Source organism: Penicillium chrysogenum (genome assembly GCF_028827035.1).
Source record: "Penicillium chrysogenum strain IBT 35668 chromosome Unknown utg000004l_segment0_segment0, whole genome shotgun sequence".
Taxonomy (NCBI): Eukaryota; Fungi; Ascomycota; class Eurotiomycetes; order Eurotiales; family Aspergillaceae; genus Penicillium; species Penicillium chrysogenum.
Window position 1 is genome coordinate 3,634,983 of NW_026622752.1, and position 22,764 is coordinate 3,657,746.

At 49.4% G+C, this 22,764-nt stretch overlaps 6 protein-coding genes across 6 annotated transcripts; 4 read left to right on the top strand and 2 right to left on the bottom strand.

The window, feature by feature from the left end:
- Positions 1 to 1,258: 1,258 nt before the first annotated feature.
- Positions 1,259 to 3,599, top strand: N7489_007336 (putative sister chromatid separation protein (Src1); the record flags this gene model as incomplete). Its single annotated transcript, XM_056713086.1, has 2 exons — positions 1,259 to 2,829; positions 2,975 to 3,599. The coding sequence occupies 2 exons, from the start codon at positions 1,259 to 1,261 to the stop codon at positions 3,597 to 3,599; spliced, it is 2,196 nt and encodes a 731-aa protein (XP_056566801.1).
- Positions 3,600 to 7,937: 4,338 nt separating this feature from the next.
- N7489_007337 (Zn(II)2Cys6 transcription factor domain-containing protein) lies at positions 7,938 to 8,602 on the top strand (the record flags this gene model as incomplete). The annotated part of the gene is made up of 2 exons (XM_056713087.1): positions 7,938 to 8,114; positions 8,231 to 8,602. The coding sequence occupies 2 exons, from the start codon at positions 7,938 to 7,940 to the stop codon at positions 8,600 to 8,602; spliced, it is 549 nt and encodes a 182-aa protein (XP_056566802.1).
- Positions 8,603 to 9,886: 1,284 nt separating this feature from the next.
- N7489_007338 (Zn(II)2Cys6 transcription factor) lies at positions 9,887 to 12,364 on the top strand (the record flags this gene model as incomplete). The annotated part of the gene is made up of 4 exons (XM_056713088.1): positions 9,887 to 10,800; positions 10,853 to 11,287; positions 11,355 to 12,237; positions 12,320 to 12,364. The coding sequence occupies 4 exons, from the start codon at positions 9,887 to 9,889 to the stop codon at positions 12,362 to 12,364; spliced, it is 2,277 nt and encodes a 758-aa protein (XP_056566803.1).
- A 139-nt stretch (positions 12,365 to 12,503) lies between these two features.
- On the bottom strand, positions 12,504 to 15,307 carry N7489_007339 (ATP-binding protein; the record flags this gene model as incomplete). The annotated part of the gene is made up of 2 exons (XM_056713089.1): positions 12,504 to 13,526; positions 13,580 to 15,307. 2 exons carry the CDS (start codon positions 15,305 to 15,307, stop codon positions 12,504 to 12,506), a joined length of 2,751 nt encoding a protein of 916 aa, XP_056566804.1.
- A 431-nt stretch (positions 15,308 to 15,738) lies between these two features.
- Positions 15,739 to 18,822, top strand: N7489_007340 (serine/threonine-protein kinase; the record flags this gene model as incomplete). Its single annotated transcript, XM_056713090.1, has 4 exons — positions 15,739 to 15,967; positions 16,024 to 17,918; positions 17,974 to 18,036; positions 18,091 to 18,822. 4 exons carry the CDS (start codon positions 15,739 to 15,741, stop codon positions 18,820 to 18,822), a joined length of 2,919 nt encoding a protein of 972 aa, XP_056566805.1.
- Positions 18,823 to 19,362: 540 nt separating this feature from the next.
- N7489_007341 (DUF3591 domain-containing protein) lies at positions 19,363 to 22,710 on the bottom strand (the record flags this gene model as incomplete). Its single annotated transcript, XM_056713091.1, has 1 exon — positions 19,363 to 22,710. The coding sequence occupies one exon, from the start codon at positions 22,708 to 22,710 to the stop codon at positions 19,363 to 19,365; it is 3,348 nt and encodes a 1,115-aa protein (XP_056566806.1).
- Between the last annotated feature and the right edge of the window lie 54 nt (positions 22,711 to 22,764).

A 22,764-nucleotide genomic window follows, 5' to 3' on the forward strand; every position in this document is an offset into this window, starting at 1 on the left:
TTAATGTCAAATAAATCACAAAGTACGGCGGTTTGGCCGAGTGGTCTAAGGCGATTGACTAGAAATCAATTCCGTTCGCGGGCGCATGTTCGAATCATGCAGCCGTCGTTATGCATAACTTTTTGCTTCTTTATCTAAAAGATAATCTTGAAATTTTTATCCAAACACTCTATCTTAATGCTGATGTCTTGTTAGGATTCTCTGTAAGATCATTCTACTATAGCCATACCATCCTACCTAAGGAGATGGCCTGCTCAACCTGATTTACTATCTAAGCAGTTCTAAAAACAAAGAAAGAGAGAAGAGAGAAGAACCTCATAATATAATACTTGCACTCTCTCATACATAAAGTGTGTATGTAGTATAGAGTTGGTCAAACTTAGGTCTCAGTTGATATCAGTTGATAGTTGATGTATGTACGCAGTAGTACATACTTGGGCTTGGCAGAGATCGACGTGAAAGTGGGGGAGTCAGACGTGATGATACTCTATAGGTGTCCTGAATCAGAAGAAAATGCGAGAGAATGTTAAGCGGACCCTGTAGTACTCTTAGTCTGGAGTTATCCTCGCGCAGCTACCGGTATCTAAGTAGCGTAGTATATACATAATGTAAAATAGTGTTCTCCCATGGATTTCTCCACGACAGCGAGCAATTACAACATAGTAAAATTGATGTAAACTTGCTTCCAAGGTTGTCTGTGTGTACGTATGCAATAATGACCAGTAGCCAAAATTTATACGATAGGCCCTGAGGTAGTAGCTAATTGAGCTCTCTTTCATAACTATCAATGTCAACACTTTTAGCAGGTCACGTGCCACTGTTTATGCGTGCGTCATCGACTTTGTTTTCTTTCTTGGTCTGCTCACCCCTTTCACCTGGTAAACCGAATCCAAGCAGAAAAGAGTGGGATAGACATCTGTTTCTTGGGCCTTCTTGCCTACGTTTACATCGAACAAGTCGTTAGCCCCAACATCGGCCGTTTTTCCCGTCCCACCCGTTGCCGTGGCTACGAACTGGACAAATGATCGAACCAGGTCTGCCGTAATTAACAGCTCGACAGAAAAAAAACAACACTTCTGCCACCCTAGCTTAAATTTGAAAAAGGGAACGATCTGTGGCATCTCACTCGCATATTGCAATCTCGTCTAGCCACGCACCGTGCTGCAAGTTCGGTGTCCATCTTGAAACTCCCCCAGACTACACCATCTCGGTCGGGGTGCTCGCACATCAACCAGGCGGCATCGTCGCACATTCCAAAATGGCGGATGAACTGGAATACCTGCATCCAGACTTCGATCTGAATTCTCTCACCGTCCCTCGTCTCCGTTCCATCCTCGTCAGCCACGATATTCCGTATCCTGCCTCCGCAAAGAAGGCTCAACTGATCGGCATCCTCGAGGATGAAGTCCTTCCGCAAGCCAGAAAGCTTTTGCGCGACCGCGACACTGTTCGACGGACGAGTATGGGGATTACAGACATGAGCAGTCGGTCGACATCAGTGGCTAGCGACGCGAACGACAGAGACTCGATGCCTCCTCCACCTACACCCTCAACAGTCGGGTCCACAAGCAGAGGCCAGCGAGGTACATCGCGACGCAGCACGCGTCACTCAACAGTGGATGCCGATGATGGTCTCGGCCCTGCTACACCTGTCAGGAACACAAAGCGCACGAGCGTTGCTCGCTCGGTGGGTAAACACGCTCGTACGTCTGACACGGAAACCGGCGACGACACACTCGCCACGCCAGTCGCTGCTACCCGTCCTACGCCTCGCAAATCTACAGCTAGGAAAGTCCGACAGAGTGACATCCTCCCTTCGACAGAAGTGGATGAGCACACTCCTGGTCTCAAGTCAGAATCACGCAATCAGAGTATGTTTACGGATGACAATCCTTTCCAGAGTGGAAGCCCGGAGGCTCCTAAAAGTGCAAGGATGAGCTATGATGGCAAGCGGAAGAGCGTTTCGCGCTTATCCACCGACAGCCCAGCTCGGGGCCGCGGACTCAGGTCGCGGAAATCAGCAACCCCGTCTAATCTTCAGCAAGATGATGGTTTCCAGCCACCCAAACGGGATTCATTTGATTTTGCCTCCAGGTTGATGCCTCCCCAGGAAGAGCCTGAGGAGGAGTCGGAAGAATCCGACGATGATGAAGAAAGTGAAATTGAGGCAGGTGAAGAATTCACGCCTGAGGAACAGCTCGCTATGTCTATGGAGAATGATCAGTACTCGTCGCAAATTCGGGCTAGGCGACGGCCGCGAAAACAAGGAACCCTCAGCCGCTTGGCCCCTTGGGTGGTTATCCTTTCACTGGCCGGCAGTTTTGGTGCCTGGTGGCGCAAAGAAAAGCTCGAGATTGGATATTGTGGCCTGGGAAAGCCCACATGGTCTTTGGCAGAGACCAGGGTTCCTGAATGGGCAAATGTTCTGGAGCCTCGGTGCGAGCCATGCCCAAGCCATGCCTTCTGTTACCCGGACTTTGAAGTGCGCTGCGAAAATGATTTCCTTTTGAAGCCGCATCCACTTGCCCTCGGTGGCCTAGTGCCGTTGCCGCCAACATGTGAACCCGATAGTGAAAAGGAACGCCGCGTCAAGGCTGTTGCTGATAAAGCTGTTGAGGAGCTTCGTGAGCGCCGAGCGAAGTGGGAATGCGGTCAGCTGAAGGAAGATGGCAAGGGTGCCAGATCTCCAGAATTCAGCGAACCAGAGCTGAGGGAAGAGGTGGCCAAGAGACGCCGCAAGGGTTTGAGTGACACCGAGTTTGATGAGCTGTGGAAGGGCGCCATTGGTGAGATCCTTGGCAAGGATGAAGTTATCAGCAATACCAAGCCGTAAGTTTCCTGAACCCTAGGAGTGATTCTCGTGTCTCCTTGGCTACGCTCATCGCTCTGGATTTTCCCATCCAGCGGCATTTCTTATAAAGATCTGGTCTGACATTGTGTGCCGGAACTGACAGAGACGCGTTCGCAATTACAGAAATTCCGATATCCTCGTCCTCTCCTCTACCTCCATTGCACGGCTCCCACTCGCATGCGCCGTCCGCCGCCACTTCCGACTCGCTCTCCTCGCGTATCGACTCCCTATTTCACTTCTAATCATGACCATTGGTCTCCTTGTGTACGCTCGTGCGCGTGTCATTGCACGTCGGTCTGACATTGCTCGCGTGCCGGAATTGGTAGCTACAACGCTTGACAGGCTATCCACGCAAGCTGCACTATACGCCCGCGGCGATGCCAAAGAACCTTACATTGCCATCGGTCAGCTCCGTGATGACGTCCTCCGCTTTGAACTCCAGGGCAAGCGTCGCGAGGAGCTCTGGCGACGGGTCCGCAACTTTGTCGAGGGTAACGCTAATGTCCGCGCTTCTGTGCGAGAAGGACGTAGCGGTGATGTTTCTCGAGTCTGGGAGTGGATCGGTGGCATCAACGCTATCGGCGAGCCGGAACATACTGGCCGCCGTGAGAGTGCGCGATTCTCTATCCCTTCTCCATCCGGTAACATCGTGGCAAGTCCTCACACCCCTGTAGGCGAAAGCCAACCCGAACCTATTTCTAGTCCGAGAGAGTCTCGCCGGTGGGATGAGGGCCGTCCGATCTACTGATTCGCGTCCTACTCTCTGGGGATACTTTAGTGTCTTCGCACGTAGCTCGACTGTGACCGTATTCTTCTTGATATCCCACGTGTTGTTCCTTTCTGGTGTATGAGATATGTCTCTTATTTCCTGGTTCTTTTTTTTTCTTTTTACACACTTTATTCCCAGTTTCCTTCCTCTACTTCATCTGTACATTTTTTGGTGTCCATACGAATTCTATTGCCCATTTCAATGCAAACCCTTTTCCTTAAACGCAATATTCGGACTGCCTTGCTCAGGATGTATAAAACAATGTAATCAAGCTGCAATAATTCCATATTCCAACAGATTTTGGCAATGTCTAGCGCCAAGCCTCACCCTGCATTGCATTGCAGACCAGCACGGCATGCATGCAACACGCCCCATCGAGCACCCGTGTCGAAGGACTACATGTGCTGTCACACCGATGGAACCAGCGGGGTTCTTCTGCGGGTGAACACGCATAATCCAGGGCACCGTACGGAGTACATATTAATTGTACTCCGCACCACTAAAAGACCAAATAAATGTCATGTATCAGCTCGATATTCCAGCCCAACTACGTAGATCAAGACCCACACTATATTCCTATAGTATTGGTGTACGTATGTGGCTCGGTTAAAGCGCGGGAGCCTGGAAATACTCTATGTTGTACAGAATATGCAGATGGGGATACTGAATTGACTTATATTTGGCGTTTATATACCTCAGCCAAGCATTCGATAGTCAGCCAAGCACTCGATAGCCCGTCTGCAGCCTCAAAGTGAATCTGATCTCGGTAAAAAGGGTATGTCGGTCTCGCTCCCGCTCTTGACCGTCTCCATCCTTGATGCCCAACGTATCGAGCTGATCAATCAATACCCCTGTCAGTTTTCGTTTTTGCTGGCGTCAACGCTCTACATGCAGATCGAGTGAGGGGAATGCTGGATCCCCGGATCGTGCTTTAAGGGTGTTCCTTGCTTTCGTTCTTGTGTCTAGGTCTATGAGAAGTGTTGGTATTTGATAGGAAGTAGTGTGATTGAGGCGGGGTTGTTTGACATGGGCATTCAATGAAACAGGCAATGTTAGATGTGATGTGAAGCGATGCTCGAGGCTACTGTAAGCCGCGTGAAGTATATATCAAAGGTACCAACCAGTATTTGGAATAGCATCGAGGAATCCCTGTCGGGAAGAAGGGAAGAACAAAGAAGTCGATATATTAACTGCTTGCTCATTGGTTTCTATCTACGATTAGAGTGGTTCGAAGGATTTATCTGCAGATGCGCGATATTCGGTTCGAATATCGCTAAGATAGGTATATATTGCAATAAACACTAATCAAGATGGGGAGAGCTACTAGTAGTGATGCATGCATACTATCAGATCCTTCGGCATGAACGAATTCCTGGAATTCCTTCCTGCCCAGTCGACCAATCAGCCATATTTGCTCGGGGCTGCTCAGGGGGAAATGTTTCTCGGTGAGACGGACTGCTTTTGTGTGATGTGCTCCGCACCTGGGCACATTAGTCGCGGAAGTACGGAGCACCTACATCGGGGAATGTAGATAGCCCTAATAAGAGCGAATCCCGATTTTGACCGCTTCTTCAGTGTTATCCAAAGAGAACCATCCTATGGAGCGCTTGGGGTAATGGGGTGGATACGGGCAGTATCCATACTCCGTATGGTCTTGGGGTTTTCCTTTTTCTCTTTTTCTCTCCCTTTTTTTTCACGAAATTGCGATCTTGTCTCCGGCCCCGCTCTCGTTTGTGCCGGTATACAGTTAGGGCATGTAACAATCTAAAAGCATGGAGTACTGTATATTGTGAGTCTAGGGAGTAGAGCAACACGAGAAGCTTCCTTCCTTGCATTGCCTTAGGTAGCTCTATAGGCAGGATTGCACATACCGGAATGGTTTGGAGTCGTACTGGATAGGGGCCACGTATTGTTGTGGCGCCGAAGATCGGTGAACGGGCGCGAGACCTGTGCGTATAAGCACGATGGTCGGGATAGTGGAGATAATTGTAAATGAAGGATGGAGAAGTGGTATGGGGACAAGATTGCAGATATTGCAGGTACGCATCTAGCATACTCCGTATATCGACTCGCTTATATTGAGGGAGGCCTTCGAGTCGAATATCCATGGATAGAGACGAGATTGGATGACCAGTGGTGGAGCAGAGGGTTCAATGTCAAGGTTCTTCGCCTCCCTGGAGATATCCGAGCCATGGTTGAACTTGCCAAGAACAGGACGAGTTGCGAATACCTTCTTGTTGGAGACCTTGAAGGAATTTTTGTTCGATGGGAAACAGACCATGTATGGTCCGGAAGTATTCTCCCGGGGAATTATCGGAAGTCAAGGTAACCATGGCCAAGTCTTTTTCTTTTTACCCTTTTTTTTTTCAATTGAAAATAGAAAAGAGACATGTACACGAGAGTCAAATACCATGGCGTGCATAGCGAAATCGATGCGGTGAAGTCTATAGCAAGTCAGGGACACGAGGGTAATACCTGGTCCCCCTTCGCAGAATGGAACTCTTCGCCGGTACCAGTCAGAGTGCTGGACTATGTCCCCACCTGTCAAGTTTATAGAACGTACTTTTGGGCTTCCACAGTTGATCTTGGCCAACTTCGTCTTAGTGTTATGGTTAAAATGATATTCACTTCGAAGGGTATTCCACAATCGCCAAGCGTGGTTGAGAATGCATATACCCCAAACACGGGACAGAGTTGAGCCATACTAGGAGAATCAAGGAACGGGTTTCAATAGTCTGCTAGCCCCGAGCTAACCTTGGTAAAGGAAGCCCTAAGAGCCGAGGAGGCCAGGGCCCCGTTGCAAGTACCCCGTTCACATAGAGTGTTATAGCCAATAGGTTCGGCATTATTGTTATTAGATAGGGGACGAAGTTTCCAACCAATATTGAGCTATTTTGTTAAGAGCGATCAGAGAGATTTCCCGACGATCAGGGCAAGTTAATCCCAGAATGGTATATGGACAGGTCAAGAATCATGCAGAGGAAAACCATTGTACGGAGTATCTTTGGGGTTACTTATGTGGCAAAACAGCCACAGTGGGTTGACAACGTTTCGCCTGGTGGGGTCTTCACACGCCCACTGCACCTACGTAGGCCAATGTTAGGTGGGGTTTTTAGTCGAGTCATGTTTGAACAGTACAGAAAGATCTCTTGGTATATAGGCACTACAATATACAACGTAGATGGGGGAAATCGGATGGAGCTACATATGGATATGGCATTTTCACAGAGCCAATGGGGGAAAAAAAAAGAAACAAATCAAAACCCAACTCCAGATCTGCCGATCGACATGTGAACCGAGAATGTCAGGGATCGACTAAAAGGCATAGACCCGTTTTTGTCCAATGCAGAAAGTTCCGCGAAATGGCGACTCTAGGAAGCGGATTCTAGGTACGGAGTAAATGTTTAGGATTAGAAGTGTTATCTAGAGAGGCTCACATCGTAGAGTCATGATTTCATGGGGGATCTTGTCAGTCTTTCTATGTTGCTGGTTGAGCCTATCATTTACCCCGGAAACTAACTCCGGGGATAAATTAGGGTTATGGGTAGGATTCCAGTAGAGACTCGATGTATGTAGGGATGCGAGTAAAAGGCTAGATGGGAAGAATATATATGAAGTAAAATTATCAGAAGTACAGATTACATATAAGTAATGTACAATATAGACAATATATACGGAGTACATGTAGACAATATACGGAGTACTGTAGGGGTTAAAGTATTACTTGTGACATGAGCTATTAGCGGTAATTGCTTTTTATCCCATTAGCAGAGAGGAGAATTGTATTAACTTTTATTTGATATTTGATATTTTACATTTTCTATTTTCTATTTTCTATTTTATATCTGACAGATATGATCACTTTGATTATTTCCAAGGTTGGTCCTTGGAGCCTCGATCTGCTTAATTTCTCGACATACCAACTTCGAAGGCCCACATCCGCCACCTTAGTCCTTGATTCTCTTCCTTTTCCCGGTTTTTTTCCCCTTTGAATATTTTCTTTTCTATTTTTTCTATTTTTTCTATTCTTTTTTTTTTTCTTGTTATTTATCTGTTCTTTACCTGTTTATTTTCCCTTTCCTCCCAATCGACTCCGTTGCCCCCCACCTTCCCTCATACCCTTCTAATCTAGGCAGCCCACATTGCAGAATTCCGCATAGGTCTAGCGCCCAGCACCATCTCCTCTCTTTCTCCATTCTATACCTCTCTCTATGATCTGTCTATGATATCTTGATTATCATGCTTTCAAATGGTTGGGAAGACAGAGAGTTGCGCTTCTGATTTGCTATCTATCTTTTTGTTCTTTTTGCAGACTCGATGAGTGATCAGCCGCCCCGAGGCTATAGGCCTCTTGCGCCTCGCACCAGGTTACTCGGTGGATCAGGAGGGGATGGAGGGGAGGGAACAGGAAGTCCTGCTGGGGGTGCACCAGACGAAAAACGCATGAGGCGAGCATCGACAGCCTGTACAGAGTGTCAAAAACGTCGGACCAGGGTACAACATTCACTGCGCTTCCTATTTTTCCCTATTTTTCCCTATCTATCCCCTTTGTTTCACCTAATCTATACTTCAATCAATCTGACCTGCTCTTCTTTTTTTTATTGCGTTAGTGTACCGGCCCTCCTCATTGTACCGAATGCTCAACCCACGGCCGCGAATGTATCTTCGATGAAGCCGCCGACAGACGCCGCAAAGCTTCCGCCAAGAGAATCCAGGACCAACTGGACCATTTCCGGTCATTTGTGGACGATCTCATCGGGCTCATCCGAGATAGTGATGGCCCGACGGTGCAATTAATCGTCAATATCATACGATCCGGAGCCACCTCTGGAGAGGTTCGAGATATCCTCACCCGTCTCTTGGAAGATGATAATCCATCCGATTTCCGCAATCCAGGCGTGCGCGACTCAAACCTGAACCTGAACATTGCTCCCAACAATAACATGGGCAACTACTTCAACCCGTCGCTAAATCAGCCCTAACCTTCGCCGGGCGATCTACACATCTCTCCGGACGAATATGTGCCAGATCTGCCCCTCGTCTCTCCAAAATCCTCCCCGCTAAACCTTCTCCATCCCAAATTCTCGAACGACCAAACAAATCGGCTTGTTTCATAGCGTTTCCCTTCATAGCTGTTCGTGTCGCATTCCTTTCGAGGATGGAGCAGATCATTCAGAGAACCGTCACATTCCTCATTCTAGCTGCGTGACCAGTTCCATCTTTATGTTTATTGCCATATCTCGAGACATATTGAGATCGCAAAGAAACCAGACTGTTCCGATTCTCTTCCCCAAGCTCTACTCAAAACCAGGGGCTAGAAGCTTGCAAAATTGCGCAAAGTCCCGGTATGCCTTGACGGAAGTGAATATACCCAGAGATACCCGGTTCTAGCTTGTCACATTCAGACTTTGTTTCTCGGGAGTTACCCGCTGGGGGTGTTTGTGGATACGGAGCAAATGGGATTTTCTTTTCTTTTTTTTTCCTTTTGATATTGCACTTTCGCATCATTCAAGCTGCTGGCAGATATTCTAGCCAAAGTGCAATCAAGGTCCACGGATCCTTCTTAGCCTAGGGCTCTCATCCTCTCTCAACAGACATGATTCAACTTCGCCTTCACCGAATACTAATTGCTCCCTCGGCCTATGATGCGTACCAGTTGTCTCGTGCAAATGGAGCTCGAGGTCTCTGTCAATGTCAACCACTTGCCTCCTAAGACACTAGATTCCTTTGATCACATTCGGTCACATGAGCAGCCGATAACACTATCATATTGTTGCCCAGGTGGGCATGTTCTGCTTCTGCCGACTCCTATCCCATGAATATGATGCCAGTGTCAGTTGTGCTTTTACAACCAGCTAACATGGTATACGAATTTATGGCAAAATTGCTTATTGGGGCTTATATAAAAATTTCTTTTGACTTGTAACTAAATAGAGCAAATGAGCGATTTCTTTAGATGTCTATGGTCACCTTCAGTGAACAGCCCTTTACGCGGTGAAAGCCCATAAGGTCTTTCTTAATAACCGTAGCTCGTGTGTCCACGGGTGTCTCAGCACTATACTTGATAAGGACCTAGCAACATAAGAAAATCCGGGGGGAGGTGGAGGCACTCCCCGCACCGGAGACTTGCCGAGATCGTGTGCTTTTCCCAAATTCCCCCTCATCCCCCGGATACTTCTCCTTTCTAACCTACCTCTAAGTCGCATCTCTTTTCAATATTCCTCGGGAATTAATTCCCTGGCTCGGCCTGTCTTGCCGATCTCGATATGACGACCACTAGCGTTGCCATGCACGAATCTCGGCCCGCGATCAAACTAAATGAACCTTCAACAGAATCGCCCGCATCGAACAAGAGGAAAGCATCCGACACATTAAAAGATGGTGCTGCACATCGCCAGAAAATTACCAGAGCTTGTGACTCGTGCAAAATAAAGAAGACCCGGTGTACTGGTACTCTACCGTGTACAAGATGTACACGCCTGTCACTACCATGCAGATACAACGCCGCATACTCTCGGGGACTACCACCAGACCCTCTTCCTGCATCGCCGAGTCCAGTTAGTCCACTTTCAACTTCGACTGCGCATCGTGCATTTGTGGGCGGGGATGGGCGCACGTCCAGCCCCAATCTACAAGCCAACGTTCGGGACTCGACTATGACTGACAATCTACTTTCAACCCAAACCCAGAACCAGCATGTGTCATCGCGAAACTCGCCAGAGCCAGGATCGACTGATTTTGAGGGTAATTACCTCGGTCCTTCATCCGGTGTGTCATTTATCAACCGCGTATGGAGCCGTCTGCATCAAGATGAAAGGACGCACTATCCGGATGGACTCCAAAATGAGTCCTCGCGGAATACAGCTGTCTTTATGTTTGGCGATAAGCCTTATTCCAATCCCCAAGAGGCGGAGTTTACCCTCCCATCTCTGGAAAAGGCACTGGAGCTGGTGGGAATTTACTTCGATTACTCCATGGTGACTTATCGGTTTGTGCATAGGGGCAATGTGGAAGAGTGGACTAGACAGGTTTACCAAAATAACATCGGCCTCTCAAATCTCCCTGTGGGAAATATGGTTGCTCGGACTGCTATCGTTCTCATGATTATTGCTGTGAGTACTTTGTACATGGAAATGAGGCCCCGAGGAATACCTGACGGGCGGGGCGAAAGTCTAGAAAGGTTAGTAATCTGTTGATATGGTCGGACAAGGAGCCTAACTGAGGGATTACAGTGAGCGCTGGTATGCAGCATCGAAATACATGTCTTCTCTCGAGTCAGGGCCGCCCCGACTGGAAACCATCCAGGCCCGGCTGGGCCAATGCCTCTATCTGCTGTCATCATCACGGGCCAACGAATGCTGGTACTCATTCGGCACGACAATGCAGATTGTGACTGCACTGGGATTACACAGGAAGTTGCCGGCCAAAGCCTCGAATAACGGGTGCTCATATCTAGAACTGGAGCTCCGCAAGCGCATCTTCTGGAGCGTATACATTCTAGACAAATATCTAAGCATTATGTTTGGAAGGCCTCGACTGCTCCACGATGAGGACATCGACCAAGAACTCCCGGACGAAACGAACGACGAAGACTTACTGGAAGAAGATCCGACGCGAAGAACAGGATCCACGGACAGCATGATGATTGCCTCTGTTCTTCATTACCGGTGGGTCCCTCATACCTAGCCTGTACATATACTGATATAGCACCGGAGCAGCTAACACCGAATCTAGACTTGGTCGTATCCTGGGCGATATATCCCGTCAACTATACAGCATAAACACACATTCTCGCGATACCCCCATCGAGACCGCAATCCGCCTAACCTCGGAACTCGAAAAATGGAAAGAAACTGTCCCACCATTATTCAACAGTGTTCACCCAACCAGTTTAATCCCACCCCTCTGCCGTCAAAGCCAAGTTCTCCAACTCGCCTACTCGCACGCAATGATCCATGTCACTCGCTCATTCCTCTTGAACGACTTTACAGACCTCAGCCGCAGACCGAAAGTCCCCCACCCGATGGTCAGCTCGCACGTCCAGAAATGCATCCAGGCTGCCGAGAATATCATGACAATAACCGATGGTCTCGCGCATCAAGGTGTGCTGATCCAGTCCTTCTGGTTTACGCACTACGTGTGCTTTTGTGCTGTTTTGGTCGTTTACATCCATACCATCCAACAGCACCGTAAATCACTAGTCGGATCTAGTTCAGCGTCTGTCTCCTCAGTCGGGAGCCCCAATGACCCAGATAAATTGCACCAGCTCTTCTCTCTCGCTGAATCCTGTCAGCAACATCTTGCTGAAGCCACGCGCAAGAACTGTCCGAGTCGTCGCTACGGGATTATTCTGGAGGAGCTGAGACAAGAGGTTCATCGGCAAATTGGGTCCAGTGGGCTCTCTGTTGAAAGTCGGCCTCATTCTTCTAATGAAAACCATATTCCGTATGTCTCGGGGGACAGTTCACAGAATCCGGATGCAAAATCGGTCCTTTTTGACCCCCAGACGGTTGATTTCATGATGCAACCAGCCGATTTGGGGATGAATGCGGGAGATGATGCAGGCTTCCTTGAGAGCCTCGAGGGTTCGATCTGGTGGGCTCAGCTCGACTCATGGGTACGTATTAGCCCTTCCTCGATGAGCACGGGTACGGAATATCGCTCGTCTATACACAACTTGCGTTAACAGTTTGCCCTAGGCCTTTTCCAACCTCCCTAATGACCCCTCTACATTTAACTTTTAAGCACAACGAGGATGGATGGCTTACGAGACACAAAGACAAAATCGCGTTCAATTGCAAATATCCTACTACAGTCTGTGTCACATTCTGGCCATTCTTTCCTCTACACACTATCCGGTCACAAATTTTGATTCAGTGGCGTTCAAAACTGCATAAGGCCACCCCGGTGAATGTTCTCCAAGTAGTCATCGAACTTCGCCGACACTTCAATCACATCCTTGAGGTGGTCATACGTGAGAACCTCGCTTTTCCACTTTGCGTACTGACGAGCGGTGGTGATGGCATTCCGAATCTGCCGACCATTCAATTTCTCCCTCTGCAGCACATCCAAGCTCCCCATAAGATTTTCAACATCAACAGCATCCTCATCAAACCCATCCAGACGCTGGATAAAAGCCTCCCAGATGGTTCGTCTCTGCTCCTCACCAAGAGGCGGATAGTGCAGCGCCAGCTGGATGCGCGACTTGAACGCCTCATCGAAGGTACCTACCCGGTTGGTGGTCAAGATCAGGATTCCCTCGAAATACTCCACCACACGCAGAAATGCCGATACCAGCGCATTCCGGTTCAGATCTTCCAGACCGCGCTGCTCGAGGAAAACATCTGCTTCATCGAGCAGAACTACGCAGTTCCAGATCTTGCCCAGGTGTAGCACGGACTCGAGGTACTTCTCCACCTCCTCTGGTTTGATGCCCACGTCACCGCATGTGACTCGATAGAGAGGCCTTTCGGCTATTTCAGCCACACTCTCCGCGGTCAGTGTTTTTCCTGTTCCTGGCCCGCCGTGCAGTAGCAAGATAAGACCGTTTCCTTTGCCGGCGATCAGATCGGCGGAGTATTCGGGCTCGACGTGGTTGGTCACCAGTGCTTCGATAAGGTCTCTGGATTTAGAGTCGATGGCTAGACTCTCGAAGGCGTCTTTGTTCCACTCGACATGGGAGATGCGGTCGACTGAGAGGTCAAACCATTTCTTGCGCCGTAGATTGAAGCCAGTCACCCTTGGAGGCATCAACATGCTGAACGGCTCTTGTGGGGGTTGCTCTCTGGCCATGACTCTCTCATCGAGTGTCTTTCTGCGTAGGTCATTATTCAAATACCCGTTCGCGTCTGGATCTGGATGCAGTCTCTTGTAAGTCTTCATGTCTATGATGTACCGGTCCTCGGCCTAGTAGCGGTGGTTAGTCGGTGCATTATTGCAGGTTGACAATAAACACATACCACGGTCTGGAAATTCTCTTCCTCGGTCGCCTGATAGGACACGTACTTCTGGGTGCGGAATGTCCAGAAAATCCCCCCACGGCGCTGAAGCTTGCGGAACAGATATTCAGGGGCATACTTGACTGGGTATACCGCAAGGTCCGTGATAGAACACTCTTTGTCTGAGTCGCTATGGTGTAGAGGAAGGCTAGAGTCATCCGACAAATTATCCACTTCAAGCGACGGCGGTATCTCCATGGCGTGCTGCGACGGCGGTCTCTCAAAACTGAGCCTGGTGTGGGATTTATAAAAGTTGCCTTCGAATTCCCAGGTCTGGACACTGATCCACCAACAAGGATTGCTGCCACGAATGTTCATGCTTCGAGACGGCCAGTCCTTGGCTAAATACCCTACGTGCTCTTTGTTTTTGTTCGAAACCAGGACTTCGTTGGGCTTGAACAGATATTGAACGTACTCCGGGCGAATTTTGCCTTTCTCCAAAAGCAGGTCTGCTGCAGTGTAGTCATTGCCGCAAGCCTCTCGGACATAGTCCATGAAGAGGTCAAATTGTCTTTGCGCCTCAGAGCTCAGCCCTCGTTTAATTTCCGTTTCTCCAGCACCCCGGTTATGGTAGACAAAGAGGTAAGGCGACTGGACCTCTCCCGTGTTCCGGTAGTCGCTGCTCATGGAACGGAACTCTTTGCCCCTGAGGAAATCTGCGATCACGCCTTTGAGATCTTCGGAAACTGGAAGAATGGACTCGCTGAATGGCTCTGGCTTGCCATACTTTTTGTTCGGCGACTGGGACTCGGCCCTTCGTTTGTAGTTCCGGAAAACTACAAACGATATGTCTCTGTTGAGAGCGAGGTACAGCTCGAAGTTAACCAGCGGATCGTTGCAGCGCAGATATGGCGCACCCATGTTTCGGTGGATGAGCTCAGGGGGATCGGTATAAATCCCCATCCATGGATAGCTGGGTCTAGGGCCGAGTCGCCTGGGCCTGGGGCTGAATTCATCGTCGCTATCGCGCATGATCTGGTTATCACTCGCATAGGTGCTGTCTTTCTCGATCCGGTAAAGGACCTGATACTTTGAGGCTGTGGGTAGGGCTGGCTTTCCTTCCAGCTCCCGGACCTTGTCTCGAAGAGCTGCGATTTGGGCCTTGAGGTCATTGGCCTCTGATACAGAGACACTTCCTTGGCTGGGAGGAGTGTACATGTCTGAGCCAACGGGATTTGAGTACTGCGGATTCATATCGTATGAGTTCACAGAATGTGGACTCGGAATATGTTGCCTTGCAGGGGTGTAAGGGGCATCGATATGATATTTCGCGGGTTGGGGATACACCGGGGCTTGGGGATATTGATATGGAACAGGACGACCTGGCGCTGGAGGGGTAGGCATGTCTTGGTTGTTGACTACCGATGGCCCGAAAGAAGGGTCAGGGATATTAGGCCCGAGTGGCCTTTGGTATGCGCTGCTCTGTGTCGCAGCCATGGCGGCATTTCGCCGGGCGACGTTCTGCTGTTCTAACAGCATGAGTTTGAATGAGTAATCCTGATTGTTTTGGTGTTCTTCCGGAGTATTGGCATTCGGAACGTAAGATGAACCATCAAGAGGAGGAGCTTCCCCTCCCAGCGAAGCAGGAATCGGTTGCTCTTGTGAGGCGCTTTTGCTCAAATCTTCGGAGATGGTGTTGGTCGTGTACAGCTCGTTACGAGGGTGAAGTGGGTTTGGACGAGAATACATGTCCACAGATGACAGAGATGCTTCTGAGGATAAATTAAATGGACGATTCTACTATCCAGAGGGAGTGGAAAGCAGACAATAAATAGGCCAAAATGGGGGGATACGAGGAGATTCTGATTCCAACCACCCCCGCGTCATTGAGCCTCTTTGGATTGTCATGTGGTGTGGCTGTGTGCATGTGCATATTCATGTTTGATTCTTTTTCATGCATAAGTAGCTATATCCTGTGTACGTTGATGTCTTCCAGGTTCTCCATGTCTATCAGGAGGGAAGTCCGGTGGTGCTTACCCTCTTCCGTGGTTGCCAGCCCTAACAACTTGGGCACTTCACTACCAACACCTAAGCTCTATACTTCATGATTCATGCATCTACTCCAATTATATCGTTAAGGTCCATGTTTCATTCAACACTCATTGGCTCTGGAGGCAAACATGACCTCCAGTAAGAAAGATGCAAATCGACGAAGTCTTTTCAATCTCTTGATCCCAACTAAAATCGTCGTCTCTGGGAAGCCAGACCCATCTCCAACCGACTCTGGGGCAACAGAAAGCCCAGCATCAGAGCCAATTATCCCAGTGCGAAAAGATCGGCTTAGGGCTCGTTTGACCCGCAGTGGCTCCAAGATTCTACTATTGCTGGGCTTGCGTGGTTCATCCAAGAGTGAGTGGTGGTGTCTTTCATATTATACCGGACCACTCACTGATTCTCCATCGCAGGCAACAAAGAATTTAGTGTCGACAGTGATTACTGCGATTCCGTGCAGGCCCGCGACGAAAGTTCAGATGTCTCGAACCCATCTTCCCCAAGTGGTAATGGCAATGATAGCCCAGGATATCCGATTGCAGCCGAGTCCCCACGAAGCGAACCGCTACCTACCACTCCTTCACTCAGTATCCCTACCCAAGTGGTCGATACTTATTCCGAGCCACTTCCTGACCTACAATCGTCACCCGAGAGTCAGGGTGAATTAGCTGTTGTCAACGACGTGCAGCAACATGCCACAGGCGAGGACCCTCTGCCGACTGCCGTCACTGAGCAACCGAGTCTATCCAATTCAAAATTTGTCGATCGCTTCTCGCATAAGATCTCGCTTGCGTTTGGTCAGCCCACTGTCGTCCGCCGTGTACATCTTCGGTCAAGGCCGAGTATTCTTCCCGTTAATTCGCCAGTATTGGAAGATCTGAGCAAACAGAGTGATGGTGCCAATGATAGCTCAAACCCGTCAACCAGCCCCAGTAGAGGTGGGTCACCTGCTCGCGGGCAGTCAACTTCACTGACTCCGATCACGTCCGGGGGGCCGTCTCCTTCCTCGGATAAAGGCAAACTGCACGATGGACACGAGACTGCAGTGGTGCATTGGCCCTCTCTCTCCGAGATTAATGAAGCCTCCAACGCTCCAGACACCAATGTAATCGCAGTATCGCCGTCAATCAAAACTGTCGAAGCGACATCAGTGGCGAAAGTTTACTTGGAACTATATTTCAACTCCATTTTCCACAACAAAGACTCCCGTCAGCAACGTCAGCTCGAGTTGGAGCAGCACATCTATGCATTTGAGCTCACACCCGAGGAGCGGTTGATGACAAGACACAACTGGGTCTTGCGAGAGAACGATTATCTTCGACAGTGCCGTGTGCTCAAATCAAACCGATACTGCAGCCAAACAGAAAACGCCATTTCTGTTGCGGGGTACAAGCCTGTAAAGATACTGGGGAAAGGAAGCTTTGGTGTTGTGCGTCTTGTTCGACCGAGTGGTCGTGATTCGAAGAGTTCCCAGGAAGACGCCCCTCTGACACTCAATGACAACAATGTCCAAACCAGATCGAATCCTCTTGGAGCCCTGATGTCTGCCGTGGAGGTTGCCAGACAGAGCCGCCGAAGGTATATGGCCGGTGAAAAGAAGGAAGTATATGCCATGAAAGTTATCAGAAAGGCGGAAATGATCCGCAACTCGCAGGAAGGCCATATTCGAGCGGAAAGAGATTTCCTCGTTGCCTCTGAGAGCTCTCGCTGGGTTGTTCCTTTGATCGCCAGCTTTCAAGATGCCAACAATCTATATCTTGTGATGGATTACATGGTTGGTGGTGACTTCTTAGGGTTATTGATCCGTAAAGATACACTCCGCGAGGACTGGGCACGATTTTACATCGCCGAAATGATATTGTGCATTGAAGAGGCACACCGACTTCGCTGGATTCATCGCGATGTGAAGCCCGATAACTTCCTCATCTCTGCGTCGGGCCATTTGAAGATCTCCGACTTTGGTCTGGCTTTTAATGGGCATTGGTCGCATGATCAAGCTTATTATAACAGCCATCGCTACTCCTTGCTGGAGAAACTTGGTATCGATGTCAAGGGTGATTCCGAAGACCAGAAGTTGGCTGCCGAAGCGAAAGAGCTCGCCCCTGATATCAAGTTGCACAGTCTGGATGACCATACTCTTCATCAACCATCTTCAACAAGCTTGTTGGATTGGCGAAACAACAAAGGACGACGGAGGTTTGCAAAAAGCGTTGTCGGAACCAGTCAATACATGGCACCTGAGGTCGTTCGCGGTGAAATGTATGACGGACGATGCGACTGGTGGAGCTTGGGTATCATTCTATACGAGGTAGGTTGCTCGACATTGCCGTATCGTGTGTATCAAAGTCTCACAGCGTTTCCAGTGTCTATATGGTTTTACGCCCTTTGCCAGTGAAAATCGCCATGATACAAAGATCAGGATCCTCGTGAGTACCTTCTTGGTTCCGTTGTTCCAGTGAACATTTCCTAAAATTCTCAAGCACCACTCAAGGACTCTGCGATTTCCCCGGGAGAAACCCACCGACAAGTTAGTCTCTCAGGGGGCCATGGATCTGATTACAAGGATTCTCCAAGAGCGCGAATATCGCCTGTGCTCTCCAAAGTACCAAGCCAATGACATACTGAATGGACGTCCTGTCTCGACCCAAATGCTCTACTCTATGGACGCGCGGTACAGAAATATCGCGAGCTACTATGTATACCCCAATGATGCAGCAGACATCAAGATTCATCCGTTCTTCCGGGGTATTCGATGGCAAGAACTCCACATGTGCCAACCACCAGTGGTTCCTAGGGTCAGGAACTGGGAAGATACTAGATATTTTGACGACTGGAAGTTGGCCAGCAACGAGATCGAGAATGCTGCTAGTAGTGACTCGGGGGATCCTGAACAAGATCCTGACGCGATCATCCCTGGGAATCAAGAAATAAGTCCAGCAGAGGACGTCGTTAAGCCGCCAGTTGCTGAGACTACTCCACGCGCAGCACAGGAGCAGGCGAAGGACGCGGAAAAGAAAAAGGAGAAGAAGCGACCCCGCGATAAAATCCTGCGAGACAAACAAATGAGCAAGACTGTCTTGGACATTCGCAAGAAGGGCGCTTTTCTGGGCTATACATACCGGCGACCCAGTGACGTTGCTTTGGCTTTCAGTACGGAGCGAGGGCGTCAACCGTATACCAGAGGCCAATTGGCCGGTCTCTATGCGCCGTGACTATACAAAGCAAAGTCGTGGAATGGGGAGTTGACGCCCTACTCGACTTGGAACAAACCTGTTGGCTATTGTTACATTCCCGTTCGCACGACAGACCACCGGGTCACACATATCCATATAACCCTCTTGTATAGCGCCTCATTCCCTCATAGATGACTACCCATGTCCTCGAACAGTCTTCACTCTGCCATCCCTCATGTATCTTTAGGAACGAATATATAATTATGGACAGGAGATGCTAGCCTACACTGCACAAAAAGTATTGTCATCAGATTGAATACATTCTATTTCCTATGATGTTTCATCGAAGATGAGTGAAAACACCCAAAAGGAAACAATGCTGGGAAATTCATACACAAAGCAAAAGGAAGTGGCTATGTATGGTTCTCAAATCACATCTGGTGGGCAGGGAACCGGGTATCGGAGAGCAAGTTCGGGACAAAGAATCTTCTTATAAGGGGTATCGAGTTCGGAGTAGACAGATATAGGGGGGACGATTAAGGGGATAGATGCGTAAGGCAAAGAAAAAGCGAATCGAGTTCACAGAACCGGCGCACTCATGGAGAAAGCCGAATCCGTGACACGATCCTCGGGCTTCATGGTACCATTGAGCAGTGGACAGAGTTTCTTGTTTGTCTTTATGTGTCCGACCTGACCGCAGTTGGCACATTTGCGTTGAGTACCAGCAGGCTTGCCGTCCGGATCGCCGGAACGAGGGATGCCCTTTTGCTTCTCGCGGGCGAAACGACGCTCCTTGTTGCGGTGGAGACGGGTGAGCTCGGCCTCGATCAGCTTCTTGTTGCGGCTGTCGAGGTCTGTATCGCCCGTAGGGGTGATATGTTCCAGCTTTGTGTGCATGGCTTCGTTGGCGTGACGGTGTTGGATGTAGTGCCTGATCACTCGGGGATCGAAAACATGTTGCTCCTGGTGCACGATTTCGCCGTTCGCCTGTTTCAACTGGCGGGTGATACGCAACACTTTGCCGCGCTGGCTGTTGAAACTCATTTTACTGAACTGACTTGTTGTCTCATCATCACGGCGATACGGCCCAGGTGTCTGTGCTTCAGACCGGGGTGTTGGTTTGTTGAATTGATCCTGGTAGTCGTCTTCTTGGTCGACGTCGCTTTCCTGGTCGGAGTGCTCAATGGTGGAAGACAAGCTGCTTTTCTGAGCATCCCAAATCCGACGAATGGATGTTTCGTATGATTTTTGCTGGCGGGCAACATTGTAGCTGTGACCTCCCAGCTCCTTGAGTCGCTGCGCATCCAGCTTATCCTCAACACTTTCACCGATGGCCTTGAACCCACCCTTCATGCTTGTTTTGATGAAGTTATAGCCCTCACCTCGGCCGGTGGGGTCTCCTTCACCATGGAGTTTCAGCATAGCCTTGCCTTGAGAGGCCAGCAAAAAGTTGCGAGTTGCCTTCCAGGGAGCCATCTGCTGCTCGAAACTCTCGAGTTCTTCATCTTCTTCGTTGTCGCCGCCAGTCTCGGCATCGTTGCCATAACCAGTGTCGTGGAGGTGCTGTTGTCCAATCTGCATGGACTCCAGAAGACAAACATCTTCGGGCTGAACCCACGAGCGGATTGTGTCTTGGTCAGGGAGAACTGGATCCAGTGGCTTCCAATATTTGGTGTCTTTGTCGTGTTGAAGGAAGTCCTTGACCTTCTGTCGGTTCTGCATATCCGTAGTGTTTGGTATGTGAGCCGTAACATCGCTGATCGCAAGTCGCTCATCCGGGCTCTTTTTCAATAGACGATACACCAACATCTTCATGCGATTCTTCGCAACAGTTGTCACCTTGCGCGAATGTGGTCCAGGGATGTCAACCGATGGGAATTGCTGTCCGGCAACGTAGAAATTTTCGATGTTGCGCAGGTAATAGGTACTGCCATTTTGTCCAGTGGTGTTGCGGACTACAAGGAAGTCCGTAGATTTGGTTTGGTGTGGGAATAAGGGTGCCCGGTACATGGAGTTCGAGATTGCCGGGGAAATTTCGCCGGGGTCAACATGACCAAAGATTGAGTACGGGCTCTTGTCCTGTGGTAATAGAACAACAGTTTCGCCAATATCTGCCCTTGGGCGGGTGGGATCGTCAATATTCTTTCGCCGGTAATAATTGATGAAACGGTTGCACATTCCAAAGTTGGCTAGTGTCATAGGCATCTCTTCAGAGTATTCCACCAGCAAGACGTTGGAGTTGTCACCCATGGACAATGACTGTGTCGAATCATAGACAGTTTTCGCATCTTTGCCACGCAAGTGCTTGCGTTTTAACTGAACGGGGTTCTTAAAGTAAGCCGTTTGCCCAGGCCGGAAAGCCATAGCAGGTCGGTGGAAAGATCTAGCTTCAGCCTTGGCCAACTCAGTCTTGTAGTAGGGCCACTGCAAACGCAGGGCTGGCAGACCATGCTCAAGTGTCACGTTGCCAAGAGTACTGCGGATCTTGTTCTGATGATTCTGTTTGAGCATGTCGTATGCTTGGTCATTTGAGATGTTGTATCGCTGAGTGAGGCGGCGCGTGAGATTCAGGTCCACTTCATCCCTGGTGCGAGGAGCGGTATGTTTCGGCTTGTTTGCCACGGCATCCGCTCTTAATTCGTCGACAAGAATGTTTGGATCATTGAGATCAATTGTGACTTTCTTTGCGATTTTCATTGTCGCTTGTTCCGGATCATCCAATAGTGGGATATCGATATGTGATAGAGCAATGACATCCATGGGAGTCGGGCCGGTCTTTCGTTTCTTGCTCGGAACCTCGGTTTCCATGAGCCAATCTTCATCCTCATCCAAGATATCATCGTTTCGTTGTGCCAATGGCTTCTCTTCCGGGTCAATGCTAGAGACATCATCCTTAATATCCCAGTCCGCACAAATCGTTCGAAGGTCCTGCATGGTGAAGCCACCGGGCAGCATTTCATCTCCGTCCACATCATCCATGTCAATGTCTTCCTTTGTATCTTCCTCCGCCTCTTCTCCGTCCTCTCTGCGGTCTGATTGTGTAATCATTACCAAGCCATGAGTTTCATGGTCAAGGCCACGCTTGAGCGGTTGACCGGTTCTGAAGGCACGTTCATGATCAGCCGCCAGCTCTATGTTCACTTTCGTAGGCAAGACAGGCTTAGGTGGCTTAGCCGGCTGTTTTCCAATGAATATGGCTTTCTTGTGAGGTATCAACTCGAGCCAACGCGGAAGAGTATTGCGGTCGAACGAGGGAAACAGGGACTGCAAAAGCTCTTCGTGGTTCTCAGGCGGTGCAGGTGGGTTCTCAACCCCTGACATGGCGAACAACTGCTGCTGAAGTTTCCATGCGCGGAGTTCGACAGGATTCATGTCTTCCGACAGAATACTGTCATCATCCGGGAATTCATCTTCCCCCATAATGGGTGGCTCTGGCTGCGGCGCCGGGGCTGGCGGGATGGGCAGTAGGTCAACGGGTGCATCTGTTAAAGGCATTTCTTCGTCTTCGAAAAGGCCACGGGTAGGATCATCCTGTCCAGCAGGAGGCGGCGAAAAAGAACCTTCGCCAAAGAGATCATCGAGGTTGTCATCCTGGGCCTGAGTCCCCTCTCCTGGGTCACCGAAGAGATCATCTCCGTTTCCGAAAAGAGCGGCGTCGTCTGAGCCCAAGTTCGCGAAAGTATCTTGATTATCATTCACTGCAGGCAAGGCTGGGTCTGGGCGTGTAATGACCTCTTCTTCCGGAAGTTCATCGTCGTCGAAGTCCTCGTAGTCGATTGCATCGTCGGCTTTTTCACCAACTTCCAACTCACGCGACAAGAAATCCAGAGAGGGGCCTGTATCCTCGTAGTTGTTCAGTTGTCGCATCACATCGTCGAAATCAGTATCCTCCTGAGCCTCCGGGGCTTTCGGTGTTGCGTGAGGCATGATGGGCAAGTACGCTCGTGTTCAAAGCGAGAGAAGTGTTGTAAATGAAGAAAC